This window comes from Vombatus ursinus, unplaced genomic scaffold (genome assembly GCF_900497805.2).
Source record: "Vombatus ursinus unplaced genomic scaffold, bare-nosed wombat genome assembly UNPS02014798.1, whole genome shotgun sequence".
NCBI classification, from domain to species: Eukaryota; Metazoa; Chordata; class Mammalia; order Diprotodontia; family Vombatidae; genus Vombatus; species Vombatus ursinus.
The window spans coordinates 65,324,646-65,348,656 of record NW_020954576.1 but is presented as its reverse complement, the minus strand read 5'-3'; the positions used below and the strand labels follow the sequence as shown (position 1 = coordinate 65,348,656).

At 35.5% G+C, this 24,011-nt stretch overlaps 1 protein-coding gene across 1 annotated transcript in view; it reads left to right on the top strand.

Annotated features, from left to right (window-relative positions):
* LOC114049583 (lysosomal-trafficking regulator-like) overlaps positions 1-24,011 on the top strand; it is a 247,660-nt gene that overhangs the window by 81,036 nt on the left and 142,613 nt on the right. Inside the window, 5 exon segments of the mRNA XM_027870837.1 lie at positions 9,210-9,300; positions 11,193-13,251; positions 16,574-17,597; positions 19,351-19,512; positions 20,790-20,943. Coding sequence (XP_027726638.1) covers positions 9,210-9,300; positions 11,193-13,251; positions 16,574-17,597; positions 19,351-19,512; positions 20,790-20,943 — 3,490 coding nt within the window.

The window sequence follows — 24,011 nt, the reverse complement described above, 5'->3', positions numbered from 1 at the left end:
AAAAGCCAGAAATAACTTAGAAGGTCAGTAGGAAAGGTCTGTTGGACATGGGTAAGAGAGGAGGATGGTTAGGCTCCAGTCCTCGTGCAGCCCCAGGGCATTAGCTGCTTCTGGAGCTTTTGGCCCACAGACGGTGGGAGAATCAGCTGATCAAAGGGGGATTGCAGGGATCTCTTTGCTAGTGCTGAGGCAGGATTCTCTTGCTTTGCCTGTGCTTGGATCTGGATAACAGTACTGGGGGTCACAAGCATGGTAGAACTTGTGGCGGCAGTGGAGAAGGAATTCTCACAGTTCCGAGGCAGAAAAGAGTGCTTGTGGTCACTCATAGACCAGAACACAGTCCAGGAAAGAGGTAAACACCTCTCCTTTGATCATTACCACCTTGGAAGAACTGAAAATTTACAGATCCCTAAAAGTATCTCTGAAAACAGCTACACAACACCCATGAAGCTTGGCCCAGTTCATTCTCCACACTAGAAGCAGACCCCTCCCTTAACAAAGAGTTTAAAAGTCAAGTAATTGTCTGGAAACATGAACAAACAGTGCAGAAAAAACCTCAGACTATAGAATCTTAGTTTGGTAACAAAGTCAAAATGTACAACCAGAAGAAGACATCAAAGTCAAAGTTCCTACATCCAAAGCCTCCAAGAAAAATATGAATGGGTCCCAGGCCATGGAAGAGCTCAAGAAGGATTTTGAGAAACAAGTAAGAGAAGTAGAGGAAAAATTGGGAAGAGAAATGAGAGTGACACAAGAAAATAATGAAAAACAAATCAACACCTTGCTAAAGGAGACCAAAAAAATACTAAAGTAAGTAACACCTTAAAAAATAGACTAAACAAAATGGCAAAAGAGGTACAAAAAGCCAATGAGGAGGAGAAGAATGCCTTAAAAAGCAGAATTGGCCAAATGGAAAAGGAAGTCTAGAAGCTCACTGAAGAAAATAATTCCTTAAAAATTAGAATGGAGCAAATGGAAGCTGAGTCTATGAGAAATCAAGAAATTATAAAATAAAACCAAAAGAATGAAGAAAATAGAAGACAGTGTGAAATGTTTCATTGGAAAAACAACTGACCTGGAAAATAGATCCAGGAGAGAGAATTTTAAAATTTTGAACTACCTGAAAGCCATGATCAAAAAAACAGCCTAGACGTCATCTTTCAAGAAGTTATCAAGGAAAACTGACCTGATATTCTTGAACCAGAGGGTAAAATCAAAATTGAAAGAATCCACCGATCACTTCCTGAAAGAGATCCGCAAAGGAAAACTCCTGGGAATATTATAGTCAAATTCCAGAGTTCCCAGGTAAAGGAGAAAATATTGCAAGCAGCCAAAAAGAAACAATTCAGGTACTGTGGAAACACAATCAGGATAACACAAGATTTAGCTGCTTCTACATTAAAGAATCAGAGGGCTTGGAATATGGTATTCCTGGAGGTCAAAGAAGCTAGGATTAAGACGAAGAATCACCTACCCAGCAAAACTGAGTGTAATCAACGAGGGGAAAAACTGACATTCAATGATGTAGAGGAATTTAATGCATTCTTGAGAAGCCAGAGCTAAATAGAAAAATTTACTTGCAAATACAAGACTCCAGAGAAACTTGAAGAGGTAAACAGGAAAGAGAAATCATAAGAGACTTATTAAAGTTGAACAGTTTACATTCCTACATGGAAAGATGATATTTGTAACTCATGAGAACTTTCTCATTATTAGGGTAGTTGGAGGGAATATATATAGACAGAGGGCACAAGGTGAGTTGAATATGAAGGGATGATATCTAAAAAATAAAATTAAGGGGTGAGAGAAGAATATACTGGGAGAAGGAGAAAGGGAGAGGTAGAATGGGGTAAATTATCTCACATAAAACAGACAAGAAAAAGCTTTTACGGTGGAGGGAGGTGAGAGGGAATGAGTGAATCTTACTCTCATAGGATTTGGCTTAAGAAGGGAATAACATACACACTCAATTGGGTATGGAAATCTATTTTACCCCACAGGAAAATAGGGGGGAAGGAGATAAGAGAGGGGGAAATGATAGAAGGGAGGGAAGATTGGGAGACAGGGTAATCAGAAGCAAACACTTTTGAGGAGGGACAGGGTCAAAGGAAAGAATAGAATAAATGAGGGGTGGGATAGAATGAAGGTAAATATAATTAGTTTTTTACAACATAATTATTATGGAAGTGTTTTGCATGACTGCACATGTATAACCTGTATTGAGTTGCATGCCTTCTCAATGAGGGTTGGTGGGGAGGGAGGAAGGGAGAGAACTTGGAACCTAAAGTTTTAAAAACAAATGTTAAAAATTGTTTTTACGTGCACCTGGGAAATAACATATACAGGTAATGGGGTATAGAAATCTATCCTGTCCTACAGGAAAATAGAAAGGGAAGGGGATAAGAGAAGGGGGTGGGGGGCGGTGATAGAAGGGAGGGCATTTTGGGGGAAGGGATAATTCAGATTGCAGGTAGTCTTGGGATGGGGGAGGGGAGAGATAGGGAGAAAATTTGGAACTCAAAATCATGTGGAAGCGAATGTTGAAAACTAAAAATAAATTAATTAATTTTTAAAAATAAATTTTAAAAAACTTTAAAAAAAAATTGAAAAGTAGATCAGTTGAATAGTCCAGATTAGCAAGAATCGGAAATAATTGGATGCAACCTAGTGTTAACCTGAGAACATAAACTATTTGAAGGACTCCCTATGTGACAAAACTGTCTAAGAAAACTAGAAAGCAGTCTTGTAGAAATTAGTTTTAGACCTATATTTTGTACCATATAATCTAGTAAGCTCAAAATGGGTATGTGACCTAAATGTGATGGGTCACACTATAAAAAAAAAATTAGAGTTCAAGATTAGGTACCTTTTACAAGTTATCCATCTCTTTGCCTCAAGTCTTTTTTCTACTCCAGTCTTTTCTCCATGCTACTGCCAAAATGATTTCCTTAAACACAGATCTCTGTGTAACACCACTATTCCGCAGATGCCAGTGACTTCCTCTTGCGTCAAAAATCAGTGCAAACTTCTATGTATAGCTTTTAAAGCCCCTCACAACCTGTCACTTACTTACTTTTCTAGTGTTGTTGTACATTAATCCCCCTCCTGTATTCTCCACTCCAGTCAAATCTTTTTGTTCTTCACATATGGTACCCCATGTCCCAGTTCTGAGCCTTTGCGCTGGTCATCCTGCATCCCTGAAATATACTTTATCCCCACCTTTGACTCATAGAGTCCCTCTCTTTCTTCAAGACAAAGCTCAAACAAGCTTGTTCCCGTATGAAGCCTTTCCTGATCCCTCCAATTGCTAATCCTTGCCTTCTCAAACTACCTTGTACATGTCTACTTTGTGTTTACTTTCTATGTTTATTCTATATGGGTATGACTTGTTTTTCCCCCATTAGAATATAATGTCCTTGCCAGTAGGGATTGATTACTCTTTGGATTTGTATCTCCAGCACCTAGCATAGTTCCTGACACATAATAGATGTATAATAAATGCTTGTTAATTGATTTATTGAAATGAAGGATAGAAAGGATCACAAAAGACAAAACAGATCATTTCAGTTGCACAAAAATAAAAAAAATTGCACAAACAAAATCATTTTAGCTAGAATAAAATTTTTTTGTCTTAAATTTGTTTGAAGAGGGTCTGATATCCAAAATATATAACACAAATATATAAAACCAAGAGCCATTCCCCGGTGGCTATTTAGGCAAAAGACACGAACAAACTATTCTGAAAAAAAATGGAAAACCATTAATAATTAGAAGAAAAATTACTCCAACTCACAAATAATTTCAGAAATGCAAGTGGGAGAAACTCTGATGTTTCACTTCACACGAAGCATATTAGGAAAGATGACAAACTATGGGAGAAGTCAGTGTTGGAGGGTATAAGAAGAGAGGCACACTAATAATATACTACTGATAGAACTATGAATTGGTACAACTTTTGTGGAAAGTAGTTTGGAATTATGCTAAAAAAAATAACTAACATGTCAATGCTCTTTGACTCAGGAGATCCCTAGGCAGGCATGTACTCCAAGGAAGTCAAAGACAGAAAGATTCCATAATATAACAGAATATTTATAGCATTAATTTTTGTGGTAGCAAGAATCAAAAACCAAGCAGTTGCCCATTGATTGGAAATGGTAAACAAATTGTGGTATATAAATATAATGTAATACTACTGTGCTGTAACAAATAAGGAATTCAAAGAATCATGGGAAGACTAAATGACAGTACAGAATCTTGAAGCAGGACAATAGTATATACAGTGGCTACTACTGTAAGGGAGAGAACAATAAAATTAAACTAAACACCATATAATTATAATGAGTAAAGTTGGCCTCAATGAACTGAGTTGAGATGATTTACCTTTCTCTCTTCATTGCAAAGGAAAGTGTGTGTGTTGGGGACAGAATTTTGCTTTTATTTTTAGACACAATCAATGTCATGGTTGGTTTTGATGAACTGCTTTTGTTTTCTTTTTTTAAATCTTTATTATTTTAATTGACATTTTAACTATTATGAATTTTTCTTAAAAGTGTTGACTTAATGGGTAATATATTGGGAAGCATGTATTTGGAAAAAATATGAAGTTACAACACATAATGTTAATAGAATTTACAAATATCAAATGAGAGAACTTAAGTTAGGCAATTTGTAAACTTTTAAGCTATAATTATCCTAATTATGCTAACCACTCCTCTTCTCCTTTGCTGGATCCTCCTCCACATTATGCCCTCTAACTGCAGATGTCCCTGGGGTTCTGTCCCGAACTCTCTTCTCTTCTCCCTCTATGCTACTTAGTAATCTTACCAGCTTCCATGGATTTAATTACCATCTATATCTGATGATTCTCAAATCTACGTTTCCTGCTCCCACCTCTGTACTTACTTTCAGTCTCACATCTTTAACTGGATGTCTAGTAGACATCTTAAACTAAACACATCCAAAACTGAATTCATTATTTTTCTCCTCAAATCCTCCCCTGCTCCTGCCTTCTCTATTACTGTAGAGAATACCATCTTCCTATTCCCTAGGTTCACAGCCTAGGAGATCTTGGACTCCTCAGTCTCTCTCACCTATATGCAATCTGTTGTCAAAGGCCTGTTTATTTCACTGTTGCAGCATCTCTCAAATACAACCCCTTCTCTCCTCTGATGCTGCTACTACTCTGGTTTAGGTCATCATCATCTTTTTTTCTAAAAGTTAATGCAAGGAATATATAGATAGTAAAAAGAAGAAATATAGTAGTCTTCCTTTTATGAATATCTCTTTCCAATGTGTCTGAATGGCATTTAAAAAAGGAAATAGTAATTACAAAGAGCTAGCAAAGCTTGATCCAGATTTGGTCATATCAGACAATTTGATTTCCTTTTTAGAGGGAGTTACTAAACTTGTAAATTGAAGAAATGCTATAAATATAGTATAATTAGATTTTAGCAAAGCCATTTGATAAAATTTCTGATATGATTCTTGTAGAAAAGATGGACTGGATAAATCAGTACAATTAATTGGATTTGGAATTGGCTGAATGGTTACATCTAAGGAGTAGTCATTAATTCTTGCATGTCAAGTTGGAAGAAAGTCTCTGTTGCTTTGGAATTCTGTGCTTTGTCATGTGCTGTTTAATAGTAGAGGATAAAGAGAGAGGTGTCATGCTTATCAATTTTGTATGTGACACAAAGCTGAGAAGGATATCTAACCAGCTGGATGACAGTCAGAATTCAGAAAGATCTAGAACACTGGGCCAGAACAAATAAAATGCAGTTTATTAGGGATAAATGTAAAATATTGCACTTGGGTTCAAAAAGTTCACTTTCAGAAGTATAGGATGGTAGAGGTATAGCTAGCTAGACAGCTCATCTGAAGGGAGTTTTAGTGGACTACAAGCTTCAATATGATTTAACAGTGGGCTATTTCAACTAAGAAAGCTAATGGCATCTTAGGCTAAATTAAGAGAATTTACGATGTCAGAAGTCAAATTGTGAAATAGTAAAGGAGTTTAAATTCAGAAATTTAGCTTCAAGAAAGAAGGAGTTTACAGTCTTCCTTTACTATGCTTAAGTCAGACCACTTCTGAAATATTGTTATCAGTTCTAGTAATAATAATAGTAATAGGGGGCGGAGCCAAGATGGCAGAGGGAAAGCAGTGACTTGCTAGAGCTCTCCCCCAAACCCTTCCAAAGACCTATAAAAAAAAAAAAATAATAATAACTAGCCTTTATATAGTGTCTCTGTATGCCAGACACTGTGATAAGCGCTTTACAAATATTATCTCATTTTATCCTTACAGCTCTGGGAGGTAGGTGCTATTATTATCCCTACTTTACATTTAAGGAAATTGAGGCAGAGAGTAGTTAAGTGACTTGCCCAAGGTCATATAGCTAGTCAATATCTGACTCCATATTCAAACTCATATCTTCCTGACCTCAGGCCCCATACTGTATCGACTATGCCACATAGCTGCCACAGTTCTGGGTCCCACAAAATTTTCTAAGGATCATGGGCATGTATAGAACATGGGCTAGGTATGCCAGGGTACCCTTGGAGAACATGTCCATTGTTTTTTTCCATTCTCCTTCGCCTTTGGAGAGGAAGATGTGCTGGGAATGCTCCTTTCTCCCAACTGTGTACTGGCATCTCTGGCCTATATGCTATGAATGCCTGAGGGAAGGATTTGAATAAATGGAGTGGGCCCAGAGGAAGCAGCCAGGTATGGAGGGGCCTCAAGTCAATTCCACGTGAAGATTATTTGAAGGAATGAGGACTGTTCATCCTAGAGAAAAGAAAACACATGGAAGGACATGCCAGCTGTCTTTAGTGCTTTCCTCTGGAAAAGGACTCAGACTTGTTATGCATGTCTCCATAGGATAGAATTAGGAACAATGTGTGGAAGCTGCAAAAGGCACATTTAAGCTTGATGTGAGGAAAAGCTTCGTAACAGAGTTATCCAGAAAGTAATGGCTCTCTTTGGGAGGTAGTGAATTCCTCCTTGCTGGAGATCAAGCTAAGACTGGATGACCAATGGTTGAATGGGTTGCAGAGGGAATTCTTTTGTGTGTGGTTGAATTAAATGGCCACTTAGGGTATTCCTAGTTTTGAGATTCTGTAATATCTGTAGAAGTAATTTCCTTTGCTCATGTTGTTCATGTGTTTTCTTGCTGGCAAAAATGAGGGAATAGAATTTTTGTCAAGCATGTGGATACAAATTCCTTGTGTTTTTTTTTCTTCATTTTTTTTTCTTGCTACCACTTTGAAGCCTTAGTCCTTCCTGTCTTACCTTTACTACTCTAGTTTGTCTCTACCACTTTTGGATGGTGGCATAGGCAGTAATGTAGAAAACGCCAGTCTGCGGAGTGGCTTGTATCTGAGAGCAAATTTTGGGTTGCAGTAAAGAGGCTCTAGGTAAAGCCCCCAAGAGAGGAAAAGATCCACTGTTATCTTACTGTCAATCAACATGATCTCCTCTGACAACAAAGATAATAGAAGTTTCATGGTAATCCAGAAAAAGTACTTAAATAGCCTGCATCCATTTTCTTTTCAGTGAGTAATCACATGACTAGACAGTTGGATAAATTGTCAGTTATGTGATTATAATGCATTATGGAGAGATACTAGTAATAATATCAAAAACAGTTCTTGCCCTCACAGTGGTTATAATCTAATTGGGCATATGTGGTACATGCAAAAAGTAACATAAGTGTTCTGATGGTTCAGGCAAGGGAGAAATCATTGAATTCCTGTAATCAGAAAAGATTTCACAGAGGAGATCAGACTTGAGCTGGACAAGAAGAACCTAATGAGAAGAAGTTATTACAGAAGGGGAGAGGAGAGAGCATTTCATATAGTGATTGGCTTCTGTCATGGGAGCACTAGGCAGGCATACATCAGGATGCAGTGATAAGTTGCCAGTTTCCTGTTGTAAAATAAGATCTAACTGGCAAGCTGGAGAACAGCTTGCCTACATTGTGACTTCACAGGTACTTGAGGTTTCTGAAAGTTCTGTGTTATATTCCACCACGTCCTCTAGTTCTTTAGTCTTCTTAGTCTTTTACGAGACCTCAAATCAGGTAGAATTTCACAGAATTTCATATCAGAAATTGTTATAGATTTGGGGGCTGCTTTTTGCTTTTTAAGGATTCAGGTATGTTTCTTAGTGAGCTCTTGGGCAAAGTGTATGAGACATCCATGAATATATCATGATGTCCTTTTCCTTGGTAATTTGTAAGTAGTAATGAGACCCTTTCCAAAATTCAGAGTCTACAATTTAAAGTTCTGTTGGCTTGAGGAATTGAAGATTTTTGTCACTAAAAAACCATTTATACACATCCAGTATACCCTTCAGAGCTTTACTTTGAATTGGAGGAAAATTGTCTAGTAATTAGGAGTTGTCATCTTGGGAAGTTGTGGATTGCTGGTCGCGTGACCACTTGTTGGAGATGTTGTGGGAAAGATTCTTGGTCAGGGTATGGTTTGGACTAGGAAGCCTTCAAGGTCCCTTCTTGTCTTGAGATTCCATGGAGATGTTCTGTAACATTTAGTTCACAGTATACTTGTAGGTTTAATCTTTTGGACTGTCAGAGTTTAACGGAGTGTTATGCACATAGTAAACACCCAAGTTTTAATTGAATTGGCCGTGGTAGTTATTGTCCTTATCGACAAATAATGTATTATCTTACTGTTACTTATTTATAACTTATACCTTGCCAAAAGGATTCAAAATAGAAATATATGTCTGACATTTTTATTTAAAAATACTTCATTCTTGAGTTTGTTTTTTAGTTGTATGAATATGATGAATTTTTTCTTATTACATGATGTTATTAGTCTGCATAGTGAGCAGAACTTCGTTAACTTACCAAATGAATTCTGCTGTTGGTGAGGAATTCTTTTGGTTTGTGAGGTGGCAATATCTGCTGTTTGTGACAGCACTAGCAAGAATGTGTTAAATGAATTTTTTACCTTCTGGGTGTGGTTTACATATTAAAAGGATTTCTTGGAGTGGTGTTCAACAAATAGTACAGCAGTCTTGGATGTTTTCAAATGAAAGATTTGAGAGTTTGTTTCTTCTCAACGATAGGTGAAAAGAATGACTTTTTTTGGGGGTCCATTTAACATAAGAAATGAGGAAATGATGTATCTGAGGGATGTTCTCATAAAACTTCAGAACTTGAAGAATTCTTCTGTTTCTGATACAGGCGCTGACATGTAGAGAAGAGCTTCTTACCCTTCTCCTGTCCCTCCTTCCACTAGTATGGAAGATACCTGTTCAAGAAGAAAAAGCATTCGGTATGTTTCCTTCTTTACCAAACCCCTTGTTTTCAAAGTTCCTGTTAAAATGATTATTTCTGTGTGAATGGTTACTTTTAAAAAAAAAAAAAACCAAGATGTTTTGAGTAGGTTCATGGATAACATTATGTTTTGTTTAACATGCTGTTGAGAAAAGTTTTTCCTTTTGAGATAAGTAGATTTCTTCTTGGGCAAGAAAATTCCATTGAGAGTAATTAAAATCAGTATAAGTTTAAGAACACTTGAGTAAATTAGAAAACGTAGTGAAGAATACATCAAATGAAAGAAATAAATCTAGGTGTACAACATGGCATGGTGCAGTGGAAGAGATATTTTTTGAAGAGGGAAATTAGAGATCCCTTAGACTCTTTCAAATATTGCTTTTGTCTAATTCATGACTTAGAGATGATTTCACTTGAATAATAGTTAATCTATACATGTGCTCTATTTCTAAAAGATTTATTTGCATTAACGTTTCAGTTTTGGAAATAAAAACTTTGAAACTTGAAATATTTTTACTTTCCAATTTCTGGAAAACCTGTCAAGTACAAGTTCTGTGATAACCGAATAGAAATTAAATATAAAAGTTTTACAACGGTTTTCCAGTTTCCTCCTCAGGCAATTCTAGGATCTGAGAATTATGAGCCTCTTTATGAGTATCTCATGTATTTTAAATGTTCTTATACCATGTTATAATATATCTTAAATGTGCTAATTTTGTACGTAAGCCAATAAATGACTGTTGATTGACTGATGCTAGTCATTTTTAACTCATAATCTGAGTTCTAGAGATATTAGTATTTACTCATTGATACACTGACTCTTGATATTTTAAAAATATATTAGGTCTGTACACAAATAATTGCTCACTTGAATACTTAAATGAGTATTACTTTAAAAAATTGTATTTGCTAACTGTTATTCCAGTTGTGAATTAATCATCCTGTATTTTTTAACTTGACTTAGTCTTGTCAGTCTCCAAATTTGCTGCTTTCCAAACTTTCTCTACTGAAGAAAATAAAAGCCAGGCTTTTAAAGAAGTTTTCTTTTCTTCTTCTTCTTCTTCTTCTTTTTTTTTGGGGGGGGCAAGGCAATTGGGGTTAAGTGACTTGTCCACAGTCACACAGCTAGGTAGTGTTACATGTCTGATGCCAGATTTGAACTAAGGTCCTCCTGACTCCAGGGCCACTGCACTATTCACTACACCACCTAGCTACCCCTAAAGAAGTTTTCTTAATAGTGACTTGCAAAAGAAAGGCTGGTAACTTTTTGGTTTTTATACAAGATATATATTAAGTGTTTGGCAGACCTTGAAGCTTCATATACATATCATCTATTAATAGCTGTATTAGTGTGAGGAGAGAAGAATGAAGGTGCTGTGTTTACATAGTTTATGATAAATAACCATTGAGGCCTTATGCTGAGAGGAATTAGTGTTTTAGATATTAAATGACTATACAGGGTATGTAAATATTCAAATGCTAAAATTTTAAGATGACCTATTTCTAAATATAACATATTAAGCCTAAGTAAGTGGAAGAAAGCAGTGCTATGGCTGAAAAATACCAAATATTAATCAATAAAAAAAATCATGTGTTTTTGACTTTGGAATACAATATATAATTTTAAAATTGGACCTATATCTCCCTATTCATATATCCCGAACCCAGCTGGTGTTTGGTTAGAATTTGTTTCAAAAATTTGTTTTATGAGTAGAAGGAGCCAACCTGAGATAAAAAGTATATGAAGCATAAATCTTTAGGTTTCTTTTCATCTGTAGAATTCTATGATTTAATGAAATTCAGCAAGTAAGTAATAATTTTACAGGTAACCTAGTGTTGACTAGAAAATATTTGAATTTAAAGTATTTTGCATTTTTTTCCTTCCATTAGATTTTGATCTACCATTCTCAGCTGATATTATCTGGACCAAAGAAACAAATTCAAGTTCACTAAGATATACTCAGGAAAAAATACATTTAAAAAGAAATACCCAAGCTGGTCAGGTTTATGCAAAACCAAGTATATCTCGAAAAAGTAGACGTCATCGTAAAACCCCACATCCCTATTCTGTAAGAAATGAAAGAAAATCTCAACTCTCCACCTCAGATTCAGAAGCCAATTCTGATGACAAAAGCATAGCAATGATTATGCACAGGAGATCTAATCTGCTGCAGTGCTTTTTATCATCTTCACCTAAAGAAAACCAACCACTAGCTAGAGAGACACAGAGACCTGATACCATGACATTAGAGAATGCCAGACAGACTATTCCAAGACATGGAGCAAACAGTGAAATACTAAATGAATCAGCTGCCTTTTCTATTATTAGCAACATGAACAACTCTCCATTTGACTTATGCCATGTTTTACTATCTCTTTTAGAAAAAGTATGCAAGTTTGATATTACCTTGAATCACAGTTCTGCTCTGGCAGTCAGTGTAGTGCCCACATTAACTGAATTTTTAGCAGGCTTTGGAGACTGTTGTAGTCTTAGTAGTAATTTGGAAAGTGAAGTAGTTTCTGCAGGTTGGACAGAAGAACCCATAGCATTGGTTCAAAGAATGCTGTTTAGAACTGTGTTACATCTTATGTCAGTAGATATAAATACTGCAGAGACTATGCCAGAAAGTCTTAGAAAAAACTTAATTGATTTACTTAGGGCAGCTTTAAAAATTAGAGCTTGTTTGGAAAAACAGTCCGACCCTTTTGCACCACGGCCAAAGAAAACACTACAAGAAGTTCAGGACGATTTTATATTTTCAAGGTATCGTCACAGAGCCCTTCTTTTGCCTGAGCTTCTGGAAGGGGTTCTGCAGATTTTGATTTGTTGCCTTCAGAGTGCAGCTTCAAATCCTTTTTATTTCAGTCAAGCCATGGACTTGGTTCAAGAATTTATTCAGCATCATGGGTTTAAATTATTTGAAACAGCAATTCTTCAGATGGAATGGTTGGTTTCAAGAGATGAAGTTTCCACCGGGGCTTCAGAACATTTGAAAACATTAATAAATAGTGTTATGAAAATAATCAGCACTGTCAAAAAAGTGAAATCTGAGCAACTTCATCAGTCAGTATGTACAAGAAAGAGGCATAGACGATGTGAATATTCTCACTTTATGCATCATCATCGAGATCTTTCAGGCCTTCTGGTTTCTGCTTTCAAAAACCAGATGTCCAAAAATCCATTTGAAGAGATGGCAGATGGAGAAGTTTATTATCCTGAACGGTGCTGTTGTATTGCAATATGTGCTCACCAGTGCTTATGTTTATTAAAAAAAGTTTCATTGAACACTACTTGTGTCCAGATTCTATCAGGTGTTAATAATGTTGGAATATGCTGTTGTATGGATCCCAAATCTGTAATCATTCCATTGCTTCATGCTTTTAAGTTGCCAAAGTTAAAACATTTTCAGCAGCACATATTGAACATCCTTAACAAACTTATTTTGGATCAGTTAGGAGGAGGAGAGATATCTCAAAAGACTAAACATGCAGCTTGTAATATTTGTACTTTTGACCATGATCAACTAGTTCAATTAGAAGAGACAGTGCATGCGCATTCATGTGATGCTGATCCTGCTTCAGGTTTATCTAGTCCATCTTACAGATTTCAAGGAATACTGCCTAGCAGTGGATCTGAAGATCTCTTATGGAAATGGGATGCTTTAGAGGCTTATCAAAACCTTGTTTTTGAAGAAGACAAATTACACAGTGTGCATATTGCAACTCATGTTTGCAATTTAATCCAGAAAGGCAATGCAGTTGTTCAGTGGAAACTGTATAACTACATATTTAATCCTGTGCTCCAAAGAGGAGTCGAATTAGCACATCATTCTCAACAGCTAGGTGTTACTTCATCATGTACTCACGTATGTAGCTATCATAGCCAGTGTTTGCCTGTGGAAGTGCTTCAGATTTATCTACAGACTCTGCCTATACTGTTGAAATCCAGGTTTGTATATATTTTTTCTTATTGGCATAATTTCAGTGTTATGTTGGGTGTGTCAGCCAACTGGCTTAAACAGCAGAACCTAATAAGAAATAAAAACCCTCAGTGATTGTTGTTTTTTAATGAATACTCAGTAGTATATCATCATTTATGTTAGTAAATGTCATTTTTACAGGTCCTTAGCCTAAACATTTTTTGCTTCATTCAGAAAACCATTTATTGATACCTTTTGTTTTTGCATCACTTTCATTTACAAATATCAACCCTCCCAAGCCCCTGGCCATCCCTCATAACAAAGAATAAAAAAGAAAGAGAAGGGAAAAAAGAAAAGCAGTTCAGGAAAATTAACCAAAACTTTAACTAAGTCTGACGTTAAATACAGCTTTCCACACCCATCTTCTTACCTTTACGGATAATGGAGAGGAAGGTACATTTTCTTCACTCATCTTTCTTTACAAACTTGATTGTTAAAATTACACAGTATTTAGTTCATTTTTTTTTGTTCTTTCTATTTATATGGTTGTAATTACTATGTAATTGCTTTGTTGATTCTGCTTGCTTTTTTCCTCTGATTCTGTTTTCTTCAGTTCCTATAAGTCTTCCTCTGCTTTTCTGTATTCATCATTTTTATAGTGTAGCAATATTCCATTATATTCAGGTATTATAATTTGTTTAGCTATTCCTCAATCATTAGGCTCCTTTTTTGTTTGCAGTTCTTTGCCACCTTAAAAACATACAGTATTTATTTTTAAAAGGTAAGCTTGTAATTTAAGTTTCCATCTCTTGGCAATATAAGCCGTTCTTGAATTATAAAAACCCAAATGACTCTTATGTACAAGTGGCCTATATCTGCCTTGCCCTTCCCCAGTGCTAGAAAAACCATTGTTGATGTGATGTATAAAGAAGTGACTTAAGACAGAGTTAATTCATTTAGATTGACATCCTAGCACACAGTTGAGGATTCTTTTACTGAGGTAATGGAAATGTTGATAAGGAGTGGAGTAACTAATTTCGGAGAATGGAGAACTTTGGTGGGAGTATAGTGCAGGGCTAGTAAAAAGCCACAATGAGGGGAGCAGTATTAGAAGGCTGGTCAACCTGGGAAGAAAGGGCACAAGGACATAAGAAAAGAAGTATGGAAAGAAAAATAGCAAAGTGTCAAAGACAAATATTGACTACTTACAAAATGATTTGTATTACAGGCCTGACATCCATGAAAGAGAGAGAAAACTTCCCTTTTCCTATTATTTCATGGTCAACTAGGACCCAGAACTTAAGTTAATGCTATTCATACTATAGTTAAGCTCATTATCAATTAGACTTTTGTGTCCTAGCCTATGAACTTTAACACGATTATAAAATCATTTCTTTGGAGGAAAGATGTGTTCCAAGTTCCAAACAACCAACTTATAAGTACTCTTTGAACACAATTCATTGTTGTTTTGGAAAGACCTGGATAAAGTTTTGGTTCCTTAATACCTTCTCTTTTGGGGTTGGCTATTTTAGGTGGAGGCAGTAGGGTAATTGTTTTTGATTTCTAATACATCAAATTTTTTGTTCAAAATGTATTGCTGCAGAGAGGACTAACCTTAAAATCGGGAAAACTTGGGTTTCAAGGCTGCCACTCGTTATATGGCCTGCCTGTGTTAGCATAAGCAAATCATTTAACCTTTCAGTGACCTAGGCAACTTTCTAAAACCAAAAGTAGCGAACAAGTTTTCAGTCTATGTCAGTGGGAGGCCCCTACAACAAATGTTCCCCACATATAGCATATTAAGATATGTATTTTCCTTAATTTAAGGATATTGGATATATTGATAATTCCAGATAACTGTTTTATTAATGTATCAGTGCTTCAAAAATATGTACTTCAAATGGGATGAGCACTCCTAATGATACTTGATACAACTTAATAAATGGTTTTTGAAATTCTTTGTGTCCAACCTGGTGATAAACTTCTCCAGAGAAATAAAACTACTGCTTGGACGAGTGGTAAGTTCATCATTAGGCCCAAATCTGAAACCTTTCTGGGTCTACCAAAAGATTTGACTTGGTAGCATATACTTAAGAATGTAGGGACGCAGGGTCAACAATATGTTCTGAGGAAGCATTAACGGTAAAATTTAGAAAATTAATGTGGATAATAAATGCTGTCAACTTTTGGTTGCTTAACATCCTACTGTAGGTCCCTTGAATTAGTGACACTCTTTATTTCCCCTATCCTGTTATACCTGTGAAGAACGGTAGAATATATCACTTATTTAAAAAAAAATAAAGTAAACTTTTGCTTTTAGAATTTTATAATACTTCTTAAAGAATGTGTTAAACCTTTGAGAACATTTCAAAATCAGAAACGACTTGCAGAGTTAGAATATATTTAGTCTGATTACATTGATCTGAACATTGGTATTCCTTACTTCTGTGTTCACATGCAAATAAATGGACAGATATGTAGAAACTTTTTGATTGCTAATCTTTTCAGGGTACATCTATGTTAATTGCTGTGGAATCTGATGTTTTTGTAAAAATTTACTTTCAAAAATTGGGGAAGGAATCATTTTACATTTTTTGGAAAACATTTTAAAACTGTATTCCAATTGTGTTAATTTGATTTGTCAGTGGTATGCTAGGGAAATGAGAACAGTAATTTTGTTTGTATAGGAAATTCTTATATGAAAGAATTCCCTTGACCATTGCAGGTTGGTGCCTTCTCTGCTACTTACAGTCTTAGTATCAGAGTTCAATAAGAACATAAGTATTTAATTGTATTCTACATTATTATGCCAAGTTTTCAGCCTGCTTACTCCAAAGTTTGAATGTAAGTAGTCTTGGAGCAATAGGTGGTTAAGGGACATGCCTAGAATCAGACAACAGTATGTGGGAGAGGTGGGACTCCAAACCCAGATCTCCTTTGCTCTAAGACCAACTTTCTTTCTAGTATGTACCACTGTCTCTCTTGGACAGCATGAAAAATGTAAGCTATAGATACCCAACACTTCAAAGAAAATGGTATTTGAAATCTAAGTTGCTTAGTTTTTCTTCAGTTTCTAGTGGTATTTTTTGGTATTTTAGTTATTTTTCTCTTTTAAAAATGTTTTTATCCTGTAAGCAGTAGCAAGGTGAAACCTTTTAAAAAAATCCCCCCCCCTTCAAAAATTTCCCCTGTATTTCTGTATTTTGTTATTGGTTATTCAGAATGAAATAATGTATAACTAGTGGTCATCGTTCCTGAATTTCTTAATAAAATACATTTATAATTTGGTATCTACTTGAAACCATGGAGTTTTATATGTATAACATTTTTGTGTATACTTTCTCTTCATAGGGTTATAAGAGACTTATTTCTAAGTTGTAATGGAGTAAATCAAATGATTGAATTAAGTTACTTAGATGGTATTCGAAATCATTCCCTAAAAGCATTTGAAACTCTGATAGCCAGCCTTGGAGAGCAGCAGAAAGATGAAATGATTCCAGAAAATGATGGAATAGACCACGAAGAGAAGGCTTCATCTTTAGTTACTTCTTCACTTAAGCAGCAAGTATGTTCAGATTCTTCTCAGAGTCTTAGCAAATTTTATGCTGGCCTTAAAGAAATTTGCCCGAAGAAACAGAAGACTGTTGGTCAGGATATTCACATCAATATGATAAACCTATTCCTCTGTGTGGCATTTCTATGTGTGAGTAAAGAAGCCGAATGTGATCGGGACTCTACCAATGATTCTGAAGATACTTCTGGCTATGATAGTACAGCTAGTGAGCCTCTGAGTCGCATGCTACCGTGCTTATCTCCAGAGATACTTATCTTACCTTCTCCAGAACAGATCCACAGGGCAGCAGACATTTGGTCCATGTGTCGTTGGATCTACTTGTTGAATTCGGTTTTTCAGAAACAGTTTCATAGACTTGGAGGTTTCCAAGTGTGTTATAAGTTAATAATTATGATAATTCAAAAACTATCCAGGGGCAAAGAAGAGCAAAGAAAAGAGAAAGGTCCTATACATGTGAATGAAAACAAAGATTTTAAAGGAAATTTTCAATCTGAAATGGCAGTGAATGAGGATACATTACATTTAAGTGTCAACAGTGACTTAAGTCCTTTAGTGTCAGGTAGTTTAGAGGAGAATATGGAACGTTTAGGTCAACTAGATTCGCAGGAAATTTTTTCTGAACCTTTAAGTGTAAAACAAATCTCAGCTTCTGTAGCACCTCTTGAGGAACCTAAAGTACCTTCAAGTCAAGAACATGAGTGTACACTTCAAAGTATAAGACTACTAGAAGCTCTTTTGACTATTTGTCTTCATAGTACAAAAACTACTCAACAAAAGATGGAAGTGGAGTTACCTAACCAGGTAATAACAGATTTTTTCCAATTATTTTGCTGTGTAATCTGATAGAAGAATGGTTGATATAACACTTTTGTGAAAATTCCTTTTTCTCTGATATTAATTGACAAATATTTATCAAGTGTCTACTATGTATTTAGCATTGTGTTTGGCACTGTGTTGCACAATGAGAAGTGTAATATATAATTTTTGCCCTTAAAAAATTTTAAATATAATTAGAGGAGATGTATGCATTTAATTATCCTATTTATGTAGATGATTCTAAAATCTGCCTATCCAATCCTAACATCTCTCTTGACTTGCAGTTTCTCTTGACTTCAAATTGCCTATTGGGAATTTCAAGCTGGTTGTCCCAGAGATATCTTAAATTCAGCCTGTCCAAAACTGAATTAATTATCTTTTCCCCAACCTCCCCCAACTTCCCTATTACTATTGAGGGCACAGTCATCCTCCCATTCTTATGACTTAGGTGTCATCATTCCTTACTCCCTCTCACTATACCCTGACATCCAATCACTTGCCAAGTTCTGTCAATTTTACATTGGTAACATCTCTTTAATACTTGTCCTCCTCTTTTTTGACACTGCCACCACCCAGCTGCAGGCTTTTATCACCTCATACCTAGACTATTGCAATAGCCTTTCATTTGATCTCCCTGCTTCAGTTCTCTCCCTACTCCAGTCCATCCTCCACTCAGCTGTCAAATTAGTCTAACTAAAGCACAGATCTGTATGTGTCATCTCTTATTCAGTAAATTACAGTAATTCTCTATTGCCTCTGGGATCAAATATGAAATTATCAGTTTGGGTTTTGAAGCCCTTTATAAACTGCCCCCTTCTCCCCAGTCTTCTTATACTATATACCCCCACAATGTGTTCTGTAATCCTGGTATATTGGCCTCCTTGCTGTTTCTCAAACAAACACAAATTTACAACTCCAATTTACACTTTCATTGGATGTACCCTGTGCCTAGAATTCTCTCCCTTCTTATCTCTGCCTCCTGGCTCCCCTTGATTGTTTCAAGACCCAACTAAAATCTGACATTTTATAGAACCCTTACCAATGTGAGATTACTGCCAAGTTATCCTATACATAGCTTGTTTGTACATAGTTGTCTACATCTTGTCTTCTCCTTTCGAATGTGAGCTTCTGGAGAGCGGAGAATGTTTTTTTTTGCCTTTCTTTGTATCTACAGTACTTAGCTTCGTGCCTGGCACATAGTAGGCTCTTAATAAATACTTGTTGACTTGATATATGACAAATTAGGTAACAGTACAAAACAGTATACTATTGACAAATGATAAAAGTAGTATGATTATTCAGTCCCTTGAATTATTATAGGAGTTGCCTATAGAATGTCCATAGTCTATCCCAGGACAACAAGGATCAAGGAAATGATCAACATTTGAACAGAAATAAGTTTTAATATTTTAGGAGGCTTTGAGAGAAGATTGAGAGAAGAATGATTCAAGGGAAGTTAAAGAAAGCTCCAGTTGGGAGAATAATTTGAAGCATAGTAAACATTTATAGAAATTTGTATCTATGATAGGCTGAAATTTGTAAATAAAGATGATGAATAAAGTGATAGATTTTTAAAAGTTCAATATAAAATATAGCAGAAGACTGATATTTATCCATTTGTAATTTTTTAATGTTGGTGGGTTACTTCAGTATTGGTATAAATTAAATATTTTATTCTGTAATTAAAAATGGTTAAGAACAAGTACACTTGATATTCTATTTTTTTCCTTCCTTTTAGAACTTGTCTGTGGAAAATGTACTATTCGAAATACAAGACCATCTTTCCCAGTCAAAGGTCGTGGAAACTGATTTAGCTAAGCCTTTATTGGATACACTGCTTCAAATAGCTTTGGGGAATTATTCAGCAGATTTGAATCATTCTGAAGAGAAAATTGAAAAGGTATGAGAGGTTTTTGTTATGACTAACTACACACGTGAGGTATAATTGTATATACATTCAGAGCAGTGATTTGGAGTGGAAGCAAGGCTAGGCTCTGTACAAGTAATATGATTAGGAACAAGTAATGTGATATATAAAATGCTATGGAACAAGCGCAGGATTGGCCTCTTTAAAAAAAAAAAAGATTTTTTTTGTAGTGAAGACAGAGGAGGTACCTTTTAAAAAAAATAATCTTTTTATGTCTCATAACACAAAAGACCATGCAGGAAAGTTAGTTATCTTGGAATTCCTAATTTCTGTGTTCTTTGACTTTTTTAGTCCTCATGCTCTGTAATACTTTAAAGATTCATGGTTTCATTGGTAGAGGTCATTCATTGATGAAGATTACCCACTTTATATAATAGTATATAGCTTTTCATGAAACTTGATTTTCATTAGTTATGTGTACATATGTATGCATGATTATTAAATTATAAAAAGTATTATTTCACTTTAGTGGCTTCCTTTTTTAGTCATTTTATGCTATGTGGCAAGGATGAATAAAGGTTTCCTGTACAACTCTCTGTGTGTGTGTGTGTGTGTGTGTGTGTGTGTGTGTGTATTATTTTTAGTAAATGTTGAGTAACTAATGCTCCATCACCTGTTAAACCCATTTTTGGAAAAGTGCTGACCCAGTTACTTAGATTATTTAATTTGCATTATTATATTTAGTTTATGACAGATGAAGATTGTACCATGTGCTTTCCATATTTCTGTGCTTATAAAGAATCACAGAATTTTAGAGCTTTAAGAGACTATAGAGATTGTATAGTTTAACTAAAGCTTAATTTACTGATAATGAAATTGAGTCCATAAAAATGGAAAATGACTTGTCACACAATAAGTAAATGAGAATTTGAATCTAAATCATCTGATTCCAAGGTCAGTTTGCTTTTTCCCTATAATATGTTGCCTCCCACTATTGAAAACAAGGTCTTATTGCCTTGTTTTGCCAAAATTTCATAATTAGTTTTATATTCCTTTTTTCTTAATTAATATGTTCATTATTGTAGCAGTGCTTTCATAGCCTTTTCTTGTGGCATATATTCTCCAGAGGACATGTAGAAGTTTTCTGTGAAGTAATTTCATGGTACAGTATGTTGAAGGTTTGTTTTTTGTTTTTTGTTTTTTTTTCAAAATCAGTATATTAACATTGTTCTAATAAATGTAAACTTTTTTTCCAATAATGAACAAATTATTTGCAGCAAGTTTTGTAACTGAGCACTTTCATTTTACAGATTCATCAGTCTGAGTCAGAGTCAGTATCTCAGCAAGGTGATCTCTCTGAAGAAACTGAGGAAGCCCATGGTACTTTTAAACTTTTTGCTGAAGAAGAAGGTTATGAAGCAGACAGTGAAAGTGATACTGAAGATAGTGAAAGCCAAGATGAAGGTAGGGTAGGATTGAATGTGAAAATCAACGTATATAACTTGTGTGAAAGTTCACAAATGATATATTAATTATCTGATTTATCTAAGAATAAATAATTTAGATAACTACATATGTTTGAATTTTGCCGTAACTATTTTCCTGTAGAGGAGAATTTGGTATCTGGTATCTGACTTCATAAATGGGAAACTTTTTTTACTAGCGCTGACCCTTATTGCTACCCACCTAAATTTTTGCATTTGTGCAGGTGGTTGGCTATATGAGCCTGTATTGGTAAGTAATTTCCTTTGAAAAGGAAACTTTGAGATACTACTCTCCTAATCCAAACCTTCTGTGTTTCTTAGTCTTTCATTTACACTAACCCTATTTTCAACCCCATGGTTACATCTAATGCTTTTACCATTTAAACACATGAAATAATTGGCATGGTATTTTTTTAAGCACAGTATTTTTTTAAGTTACAAAGGAAGCAAGCACCTACTAAGTGGCAGACATTGCGCTAAGTGCTTAAAAATGTTATCTCATTTGATCCTCACAATGACCCTGGAAAGCAGGTGCTGTTATTTTATCCTTAATTTATATTTAAGGAAACTGAGGCAGACAGTCACTTGCTCAGGGTCACATAACTAATAAGTGTCTGAGGCTGGAGTTAAACTAAAATCTTTCTGACTCCATGCCCAACACTCTGCCCACTGCACTGCCTAACTTCTTTAGTAATTTGTCTGTATTTTAGAACTGGTTTTTTTTAATCTTCCATTGATGTTAATTTATGTAGACTCTCGGATTTTTTCTTTGCATATAAAAAATTAGAGAGAAACTGGGAATTAATAGATTTAGGCACCTGATTCTCTCAATTTTTCCTATTATGTCCCATTGCTTACTGATTGTGGCTTCCCTGCCTTCCTTTGAGTATCAGCTAAAATCTCACCTTCAGCAAGAAGCCTTTCCACATTTCACTTAATGTTAGTGCCTTCCTGTGGGATTATTTTCAAATTATCCTGTATGAATCTTGTTCGTACAAAGGTATTTACATGTTATCTCCTTCATTAGACTATGATCTCCTTGCAGGCAGAAACTGTCTTGTGCATTTCTTTATGTCTTCAGTGCTTAACACAGTGTCAGGCACATAGTAAGCCCTTAAAAAATGCTTGATGACTTGACTTTCTCCCAGGTTTCAAATTCTATTGTGAATTTTACTCTTTTATCCACTATTTGTCATGGGATCAATGCATTTTTTTTTTTAATATTCGCTAAGATTGTGAAAGTTTTTTTCTTTCAGTCATTAGTTTCCCAAAGATACTTGTAACTGAAAGAATCCAGAATCATTCTGTTTCACATCAATCAATCAGAGAACATGTAAGTGCTTACTTTGTGCCAGGCATATAGTGTACTTGGTGCTAGAGATACAAAGACAAAAACAAAAGAGACCCCACTCCCAAAGAGTTTACATTCATTTGGGACAACATGTAGATACGTAAGTAAATATAAAATATATACATACAGGGTACAGGGTAGTGGAGTGGTGGGGAGCATATCCAAGATAGCTGGAAGTATCAGGAAAGTCCCTTTTTTAGGAATGGTTCTTGAGATGATCTTTGGAAGAAGCTTGGTTCCTAAAGCAGAAGCTAGGAGAGGAGTACGTACTAGACATGAAAGACAGCTTTTGGAAGGACACAGAAATGCAAGGCAGAATATCATGGGCATGAAGGGCAATTCATCATGAAGACAAGTAATAGACAAAAAGTTCATATTTTATTCCAGACACTGCAGCTTTTTGAGCAAGGCAATGACATGGTCAAATCTACGCTTCGGCAAAAGAACATTGGCAGTTATTTAAGAGTTGAATTGAAGAGGGAGGGCTTTGAGACAGGGAGACCAATTAAGACGCTTTTGCAGTAATCTAAGTGAGAGGTGATAAGGGTTGGATCTAGTGGAGATAAGGAGGCTAATATTCTGTTGTGGCGCTAGTGCTGATAAGGTTTTTTATCAACTGATTGGATATGGGGAATGTGCTACTGAAGAATTGAAGACGACTCCCATTGTTCATGTATATATATATGTATATAGATATATACTGACAATCTTAGGTGAGCTTTCTAGAGCTTTGGACTCATGGGGATTTACAGTGTGGATAGTATAGATAGGAAATATTTATTGGAGTCACTAGGTTTCAGCACAGGCTGTAACTCAGATCTTACATAAGTAACGGTGTTGTCAGGATCCACAATATGTTCTGTAAGTTTCTTTCATGCCCCAAAGCCTGTCTTTTTTCTCATGTCTAGATAGCAGAAAAAATTTGGTTCCATGATTTCTGAAGATTTGTAAGATATTCTTTTTGGATAAAAATTGTAAAAGTAGTTTACTAGAGGTGCAGTGATGGCTTTTTAGTAGAAACATTCTCATATTTTCATGTCTCAGTAAAATTTCAATTTTAGAAACCTTGCTAGAAATGTGTCTCTTAAAACTCAGATATTTTTATAAATATCTTAGGCTAGAATCTATTATTCAGAAGTTGGTCCAATTCAAATTGGATTAAACATTTATTAAGTATATGATGTGTATTGAATTGTGCATTGGAGTAGATATAAAGTTTAGATAAAGACATATTCCTGTCCTCGTGGAGTTTATAGCTTTAATGTGAGGATATGACACATACAGATAACTAAAAAACAAAATAATATCCAATGAGTGCATAAGAAAAGTATAAATAGTGTTATGGAAAGTTAAAAGAGCTCGAAGTTGGTTACTAGCAGAGAAGAAAGGGAATATTTCCTGGAAGAGTTGGCATTTGAGGTGTGCTTTAGAGCATTCATCTCCAAAGTTCTAAGTATTTGAAGAAAATATCAGAACTGAGGAGAGCAGCGTAGCTGGTCATTGTGTTTGTCCTGATTCCTGCCTCTGTTAGTCTCCTCCCTTCTGCTTTTGATTATCCCTGGACATTTAGCTATCTTGTGCTCCTTCCCAGGCAGGGTAGACAGTCACTTCGCACCTGGCCTTAGATCAGGCCTGCACAAGTTATGGCCCACGGGCCGCTTGCAGCCCACTAAAGGATTTTGGGCAGCCCACAAAAA